General features: G+C 39.7%; 1 protein-coding gene across 5 annotated transcripts in view; it reads left to right on the top strand.

Moving 5' to 3' along the window:
- Positions 1-7,243, top strand: part of CPAP (centrosome assembly and centriole elongation protein) — a 58,745-nt gene extending 51,502 nt beyond the window's left edge. For all 5 annotated transcript variants that reach the window (XM_081292153.1, XM_081292156.1, XM_081292157.1 and 2 more), the window contains exon 17: positions 6,927-7,243. In XM_081292153.1, coding sequence (XP_081148279.1) covers positions 6,927-7,119 — 193 coding nt within the window. In that variant the 3' untranslated portion in view covers positions 7,120-7,243. The remainder of the gene's footprint in view (positions 1-6,926) is intronic.
- Positions 7,244-9,582: the final 2,339 nt, after the last annotated feature.

Below are 9,582 nucleotides of genomic sequence, written 5' to 3' on the forward strand. Positions count from 1 at the left end.
TGTTGATTTTATATCCTGCCACTTTGCTGAATTCATTTATTAGCTCTAATAGTTTCTTTGTAAACCCTTTTGGGTCTGCTAGGTATAGAATCATGTCATCTGCAAATAGTGATAATTTAACTTCTTCTTTTCTTATTTTTATGCCTTTAATTTCTTTCGTCTGTCTAATTGCTCTGGCCAGTGTTTCGAGGACTATGTTGAACAGAAGTGGTGAGAGAGGGCATCCCTGTCTTGTACCAGATCTTAGAGGGAATGCCTTCAATTTTTCTCCATTCAGAATGATGCTGGCCTGTGGCTTATCATAGATTGCTTTTACAATGTTGAGGTATGATCCTGTTATCCCTAATTTTTCTAGAGTTTTGAACATAAAGGGATGCTGTACTTTGTCGAATGCTTTTTCTGCATCTATCGAGATGATCATATGGTTCTTATTTTTAAGTCTATTGATGTGGTGAATAACATTTATTGATTTCCGTATATTGAACCAGCCTTGATTCCCAGGGATGAATCCTACTTGATCATGGTGTATAATTTTTTTGATATGTTTTTGAATCCGATTCGCCAGAATTTTATTGAGGATTTTTGCATCTAGGTTCATTAGAGATATTGGTCTGTAGTTTTCTTTCTTTGAAGTGTCTTTGTCTGGTTTAGGCATCAGGGTGATGTTGGCCTCGTAGAATGTATTTGGAAGTTCTCCCTCTTTTTCTATTTCCTGAAATAGCTTGAAAAGTATTGGTGTTAGTTCCTCTTTAAAGGTTTTGTAAAACTCTGCTGTATACCCATCCGGTCCTGGGCTTTTCTTAGGTGGTTGTCTTTTGATGGTTTCTTCTATTTCCTCTATTGTTATTGGTCTGTTTAGGTTGTCTATATCCTCCTGACTCAATCTGGGCAGATCATATGACTTAAGAAATTTATCTATGCCTTCACTATCTTCTATTTTATTGGAGTATAAGGATTCAAAATAATTTCTGATTATCTTCTGTATTTCTGAAGTGTCTGTTGTGATATTGCCTTTTTCATCCCGTATGCTAGTAATTTGAGTTCTCTCTCTTCTTCTCTTCATTAGCATGGCTAAGGGTCTGCCGATTTTATTTATTTTTCAAAGAACCAACTTTTAGTTTTGTCAATTTTTTCAATTGTTTCTTTTGTTTCGATTTCATTAATTTCAGCTCTGATTTTAATTATTTCTTGCCTTCTACTTCTTTTGCTGTTGTTTTGCTCTTCTTTTTTAGGATTTTGAGATGAAGTATGAGATCATTTATTTGTTGGTTTTTTTCTTTTTTTTAAGGAATGAACTCCAAGCAATGACTTTTCCTCTTAGAACTGCTTTCAATGTGTCCCATAGATTCCGATATGTTGTGTCTATGTTTTCATTTAACTCTAAGAAGTTTTTAATTTCCTCCTTGATGTCTTCTAAAACCCATTGATCATTCAGTAACCTATTGTTCATTCTCCAAGTGATGCATGATTTTTCCTTCCTTCTTTTATCGTTGATTTTCAGTTTCATTCCATTATGATCAGATAAGATGCATGGTATTATCTCTACTCCTTTATATTGTCTAAGAGTTGCCCTGTGACATAATATATGATCTATTTTTGAGAAGGATCCATGTGCTGCTGAGAAAAAAGTGTAACTGCTTGATGTTCGGTGGTATATTCTATATATGTCAATTAAGTCTAGGTTGTTAGTTGTGTTATTGAGTTCTATAGTTCCCTTATTTAACTTTTGTTTGGAAGATCTGTCCAGTGGTGAGAGAGGTGTGTTGAAGTCTCCCATGATTATTGTATGGTGGTCTGTTAGACTCTTGAACTTGAGAAGAGTTTGCTTGACGAACATAGCTGCACCATTGTTTGGGACATATATATTTATGATTGTTATGTCTTGTTGGTGTATGGTTCCCTTGAGTAGTATGTAGTGTCCCTCTTTATCCCTTTTGATTAACTTTGGCTTGAAATCTATTTTATTAGATATGAGTATGGACACTCCTGCTTGTTTCCGCAGTCCATATGAGTGGTATGATTTTTCCCAACCTTTCACCTTCAGTCTATGTATATCTTTTCCTATCAAATGCATCTCCTGTAGGCAGCATATTGTTGGGTCTTGTTTTGTGATCCATTCAACTAGCCTGTGTCTCTTAATTGGTGAGTTTAAGCCATTAACATTTAGGGTTATTATTGAGATATGGTTTGTTCTTCCAGCCATATTTGTTTATTAATGTTACTAAACCTGATTTGTTTTCCTCTTTGATTACTTTCCCCCCTTCACTGTCCTACCTCCCACTGTTGGTTTTCATTGTTATTTTCCATTTCCTCTTCCTGTAATGTTTTGCCAAGGATGTTTTGAAGAGATGGTTTTCTAGCTGCAAATGCTTTTAACTTTTGTTTATCGTGGAAGGTTTTAATTTCATCTTCCATCCTGAAGCTTAATTTCGCCGGATACACGATTCTTGGTTGGAACCCATTTTCTTTCAGTGTTTGAAATATGTTATTCCAGGATCTTCTAGCTTTCAGAGTCTGTGTTGAGAGATCAGCTGTTATCCTGATTGGTTTACCCCTAAATGTAATCTGCTTCCTTTCTCTTGTAGCTTTTAAAATTCTCTCCTTATTCTGTATGTTGGGCATCTTCATTATAATGTGTCTAGGTGTGGATCTCTTATGATTTTGCACATTCGGCGTCCTGTAGGCTTCTAGGATTTGGGATTCTGTCTCATTCTTCAAGTCTGGGAAGTTTTCTTGTATTATTTCATTGAATAGATTGTTTATTCCTTTGGTTTGGAGCTCTGTGCCTTCCTGTATCCCAATGACTCTTAAGTTTGGTCTTTTAATGTTATCCCATAATTCTTGGATGTTCTGCTCATGGTTTCTTAGCAGTCTTGCTGAGCTGTCTATGTTCTTTTCAAGTTGAAATACTTTGTCTTCATTGTCTGATGTTCTATCTTCTAAGTGATCTACTCTGCTGGTAGTATTCTCAATTGAGTTTTTAAGTTGGTTTATTGCTTCCTGCATTTCTAGGATTTCTATTTGTTTGTTTTTTATTACCTCTATCTCCCTGTGTAATTGATCTTTTACTTCCTGGATTTGTTTATGTAGTTCCTTGTCAAAGTGATCTTTCATTGTCTGATTTTGCTGTCTCATGTCTTCCTTGAGACTCCAGATCATCTGAAGCATGTATATCCTGAACTCTTTATCTGACATTCCATCTGTTGCAGCTATTACCTCTTCTAAAGTTGAGTTGACCTGCATTGCTTGTGGTCCTTTCTTTCCTTGTCTTTTCATACTGCTCGCGTTTCTTTCTGCTTGGTGAAACTGTTGTGTTTTTGAAATTTTCCCCCTATTTATTTATATTGCTCTTGTATAGTTGGAAAATCTCCCTTGCAGGGCGGGTAGTGGCTGTGCTCCTCCTCTAATTAGGGTGATCTGTCTACCATTCTGGTCGGTCGCAGGTCTGCCCACCCTGCGGGCACGGGTGGCAGCTCTGCTCTGCCCGCACTCCAATTGTGGTGACGTAACTACCTCGCCCTCGGGTCGTTGGTCCTGATCCGGATGTGGGTGGCGGCTCTGCTCGGCCCCTACTCCAATTGGTGTGACGTGTCTACCACGCTGGCAGGCCTCTAGGCCTGTTCCGCCGGTGGGTCGCAGGTCTGCCTACCTTGCGGGCTCGGGCGGCAGTTCTGCTCAGCCCCCACTCCCAATGGGGGTACCTGACTGTCTCTCCAACGGGTCGCTGGGCCTTTTCCGGACACGGGCAGTGGCTCTGCTCCACCCCCACTCCAACCAGTGTGATGTGACTGCCTCGGTGCTACGTGTCCACCACGCTGGCAGGTTACCGGGCCTGTCCTGCCAGTGGGTCGCAGGTCTGCCTACCTTGCAGGCTCAGACGGCGGCTCTGCACAGCCCCTACTCCAAATGGGGTGACTTGGCTACCGCGCCATTGTGTCGCTGGTCCTGTTCTAGGCGTGGGCGGCTACTCTCTTCGTCCCCAGCTACAGTTGGGGTGTCTTGATACCACGCCGGCGGGTCACTGGCCTGCTCTGGGCGCAGGTGGCAGCTCCACTCTGCCCCCCTGGCCCCCACAGCACCCAGCAGGACCCGGACCGAGAAGCAGTCACCGCAAGTTCCCCAACCCTGGGCCAAAGCAGCTTCGGGAGCCAGAACCCAGCCTCTCCGATTCCGGCTCACGCTCCGCTAGGAGCAGGCTCCAAGGAGCAACCCCCGCGGGCTCCCCAGCCCCGGGCCAAAACTGTTCGGGAGTCAGAACCCAGCCGCCCCGAGCTCAGCGCACGCTCCACTTGGAGCTGGCCTCAACACGCAGTCTCCGCAGGTTCCCCAGCCCTGGGCCAAAGCAGCCCCGGGAACCGGAATCCGGCCGCTCAGAGCCCGGCGCACGCCTTGCCAGGAGCGAGCCCCTAGGAGTATTCTCCACTGGTTCTCCAGCCCCGAGCCTGAGCGATCTGTCTCGTCCACCAACAACTAAAAAAAATATTAAGAAGTGAAAAATGAATTTAAAAAAAAAGTAAGTTAAAATTTGAAAACATTGAAATGAGACACAAAGAAGGCAGGCAGTACCCGGTAAAATTTTAAGAATCACAAACTAAACTATGGCAGCAGTATGTAAATTCAACCCTCTTTTCTCTCTTGCTTGTGTTCTGAATTTCTGCACCTCTTAAGTCTGTTTAAGTGGCCTCTCTGACCCAGTTCTTTTAAAATTACAACCTCATCTGTAATCACAGCGGTTGGGGAGGCCTGAGACAGGAGGATCACAAGTTCAAAGCCAGACTCAGCAAAAGTGAGGCAGTAAGCAACTTATTGAGACCCTGTCTCTAAATACAATAGGGCTGGGGATGTGGCTCAGTGGGCAAGTGCCCCTGAGTTCAGTCCCTGGTTACCTCCCCCCCTCACTCCATGAGTGTCACCTTTCTCAAAGATAATGTTTCATGGCCTTGCCTGCCCAATCCATAATAGTTTATTATCCTCACCATTTTAATTGCAACCATAATGAAACTACCAAATCCTGTTTTCTGTTTTTCTCCCTTTCTTAGAGATTGAAAGTACCTATTATCTTAAATGTTAGTTATATTTAACTAACTGAATTCTATGATATAAACTTGGCAAAAAAACAAGGTAAAAACACTTAATAACTGGGGCTATAGCTCAGTGGTAGACTGTTTGCTTGCCTTGTGTATATGAGGCTCTGAGTTTGAACTCCTGTATTTACAAAATTTAAAAAAAAAATCACTCATTTAGATAACATAGACACTTCTTATGGTCATTTAGGCCCTTACCCTGACTGGAAACTTCATCTGGTATTCAAGTAAATAAGTAGCAGTCTGTTTTAAAATTAGAGGAAAAACGTATATACTATATACTTCAAGTGCTATCAGAAAATTAAGATTTTTTTCTTACATTTGAAATTTTGTGTAATAAAATGTAGAGAATATGATACAAAAAAATTTATATACCTGTTTATCCAAGTACTAACTCACAACCAGTCTTTTTCCATTTTTTCACAGACAAATCCCAGGATTATTTTGGCATTTCTAATTTATAGCAGTGGTTCTCAAAATTTAGTGTACATTAAAATCAACTGGATTGTTCAGGGTTATCTTGATGAGTCCCCTACTCCAGTAATTTATGTTTCTGATCAGTTTTTATTTTCTTTTTTTTTTATTCTTAAAAATATGGAACGCTTCACGAATTTGCGTGTCATCCTTGCGCAGGGGCCATGCTAATCTTCTCTGTATCGTTCCAATTTTAGTATATGTGCTGCCGAAGCGAGCACTCTGATCAGGTTTTAAATGCTGCTGACACTGTGGAGGGCAGGAATCTCCTGGGTAAGCAGTAGCTTCTCAGAATGGCTTTGGAGTCCCCATACATGTACTCCTCATGCAGCCATTACATTTGTAGGAAAAGAAGAAACCACACAGTACTAGTACCAGTCTTTGTTCAGAAGTGGTGATTCCTAGTCTTCTATCCCAGCCTATACTTCTCATTAGACTTGTGTCAGAGTTCAGTTTGAATGTCCACACATCAGGCAATCAACTTGGTGTTAATTTTTTCATTCTCTGCTTTAAAAAAAAATTTTATTGTGGTACTAGGGATTGAGCCCTGAGGCTATCATGAGTTATTACATCTTCAGTCCCCCCCTTTTCATTTATTTTTTAGTTGTAGTTGGACACAACACCCCTACTTCACCTGTTTACCCCTGTATGGGGTGCTGAGGACCAAACCCAGGGCCTCGCGCGAGCGCTCCACTGCTGAACCACAACCCCAGCCCTCAGCCCCCCTTTTTTGAGGCAGGATTTCAGTTGTTGAGGTTGGCCTGAACTGGAGAGCCTGCTGCCTTAGTCTCCCAAGTAACTGGGATTAAAATGTGTGCTATCATGGCCTATTGGCCTTTTTTCATTGTTTCAAAATAGGCTGTCCTAAGTCTAATCATGCCCTTCCCAAGTACAGCTTTCTTCCCCACCTGATACAGAACAAGCACTTGGATGCTTTTAACTTAGTGAAAGGAGGGTCAAAACAAAACCACAAAAACTCCAAAATAGCTAGATTTTAATATAATGATCAACTTTTTAGAAGCAGAACACACATAACATTAAAAAAACCAGGCATTTTTGTAGTAAAAATGTTTATTAAAGCAAACTTTATCTGATAACTGAAGCTGTTAGCCTGCAGCAGAAATTCTATAGAAAGAACATGGAGCTGTAATAAGGACTAAAGGTATTGTCCACAAGAAAAATAACTGCAGAATCAAAAGGTTACTTTTAAGGAGTTTTCTTCCCCTTTGTGTGCACATTTTTCTTTTTCTTTTTTTAGTGGTGCTGGGATTGAACCCAGGCTAGGCATGCTAGGCCAGTGCTCTGCCACCGAGTTACGCCTCAGCCCTATTACATATTTTTAAAGAAATTCTATTTTAATTTTTACAGTGATGGCAACAAAATCATAGAGTTTAATAATGGCCAAAGAGAACTCCATACCTCCCAGTTCAAGAGAAGAGAATATCCAGATGGCACTGTTAAAACTGTCTATACAAATGGTCATCAAGAAACCAAGTATACATCTGGTCGAGTACGAGTTAAGGACAAGGATGGTAATGTCCTAATGGACACAGACTTGTAATGATCCTTGTGTGACTATAATCATGAATACTGATTTTCCTGTCAAAGATATATATTTCTTGTGAATTCTGTTTAATTTATTATAGATTCTGTATGTATGTGTGTGAATAAATGTAAAAAGATTATGTTTGCAGGAATGCATAGTTTCTTCATTTTATATTTGAAATGCACAACGACAGCTTTCATTTATAAGTCACCTGTCTTTCTACTGTTCATACGTTATGATGTTTTCCTTAGTCTATGTACAAGTTTCTAAATAATGTTTTGCATTGGAGATGGTTGTAAAAACCAGGAAGTACAAGATGTATGTCACATAAATGCCTCCCAGGCACAGCAGCCATAGAACATGGACTTGCACAGAGTGCATACTTGGGTGTCTCTCTCTCTCTAGCCAGAATATTAGTGTTCAATTGGTATTACAGTTAAAATGATCAACAGAGGCGCATTAATTTTAATAGAATGGGAAGTTACAAGTTACAACAGTGAGTGAATACATATATTTCCAACAGTATTACAGGTAGTGGTATATAATCTAATACTAATTAGTTATAACAAGGCTGAAAAAATAGGACACCTGAAAGAGAGGTGGCTGTGAATAAGTAACTAGCCTGGTACTGATGGACCGCACCTTTATGTTATCACCAATGATGCTGTAGGCTGACAGAAGCGAGGTGTCTTGAAGAAGGGCAAGTCAGTCATCTACTCTATCATAAATAGGACAATAATTTTTTTTTAAATTTTTTAATATTTATTATTTTTTAGTTCTCGGCGGACACAACATCTTTGTTGGTATGTGGTGCTGAGGATCGAACCTGGGCCGCACGCATGCCAGGCTAGCGCGCTACCGCTTGAACCACATCCCCAGCCCAAGGACAATAAATTTTGATCATACAAAAAAAAAAATCTTTTTAAACCAAGGTATTAAGGATTGAACTCGGGGATGCTCTACCACTAAGCTATATCCTCCTCATCTTTTAAAAATTTTACTTAGGAGGATTGCAAGTTCCAAGCCAGCAATGTATCCAGCCTTAGCCTCTGAGTAGCTGGTGTATGCCACCTCCCCAGGGTAGGAAAGTAAGTTGATAATGACTCATTTTAAAAAAGAATGTATCAGCCCGTGCTGTGGTGCATTCCTGTAATCCCAGTTGCGGGGGAGACAGAGAGGAGCATTGTGAGTTCAAAACCAGATTCAGCAACTCAGTGAGATCCTATCTTGAGTACCCCTGAGTTTGGTCCTTGGTAGCAAAAAAAAAAAAAAAAAAGAAAAAATCAATTCCAGGTGATTTAAAAACTGAATATGAAAACAAAAGTTCACAACTTTTTCATGAAAATGAGCTATATTACCTCAGGATAGGGAAGAATTTTTAAATAAGACACACACACACACACACACACACACACAAAAAAAAAACCCCACAAATCTTAAAGGTTATAAATGAGTGAAAAAAATGTCAAAAGCTAGTACAAGAAAGGGAAAAGGATGCTGGTTGTGGTGGTGCACATCTATAATCCCAGCTACTCAGGAGGCTGAGGCAAAGAAATGCATGATTGAGGCCAGCATGGGCAACTTGGCGGCAAGACCCTGTCTTAAAATGGAAAGGGCTCAGCTCAGTGGTAAAGCCCTTTCCTCACATAGGGATGTTCTAGTTTCAATACCCAGCAACCCATACCCACCCCACCAAAAGCCATAGGCTAGAAGACTAGATGATACATAAGCCTGACAAAAGATTACTATAGTAAATCAGTAAAATTATAACAGAAAATTGAACCAAAGCTATGAATATAATTCTGTTAATAAACTAGAAAATGCATATTAAATGTACATTAAAACAATGATACACCTTTTTATACTCATGTCATATTCTGGCATACAAAGGTCTGGCTATACTCTGGTAAACTTTAGATAACCATTTTTTTTAGAAAGTAATTACCCTATGACTCAGCAAATCCCACTATTATACGTATATATACTAGAAAACCTCTCACATGAGGCCTTTAAGAAAAAACTGGTAATCAGATATCTGATACCTAATAAATCATGCACAAAATGGGTATAGCAGTGAAAGTGAGTAAAATAAATCTACACACACCAATATAGCTAAATATAGCTAACTAGTGCAAATAAAATAGAAAATAAAAGTTAACAGTGTGATTCCACAATCATTAAAAAATACAGAGCAACAGTGTGTCTGATTTATGGATACATTCATATACAGTGAAATCATAAAGACCCATGTGAGAAGTCTAAATATCAAATCACATGATGTCCCTCTTAAGCACAATCATTAAGTTTATGAGCTGGGGTTGTGGCTCAGTGGCAGAGCACTTACTTGCCTATCATGTGTGAAGCACTGGGTTCAATTCTCAGTACCACATATAAATGAATAAAATAAAGGTTCATCAACATCTAAAAATGTTTAAAAAGTTCATTTTTCTTAAACTATTTAAATTTATAGTAAAACAA

This window comes from Spermophilus citellus (assembly GCF_964194105.1).
Source record: "Spermophilus citellus genome assembly, chromosome: 1".
NCBI classification, from domain to species: domain Eukaryota; kingdom Metazoa; phylum Chordata; class Mammalia; order Rodentia; family Sciuridae; genus Spermophilus; species Spermophilus citellus.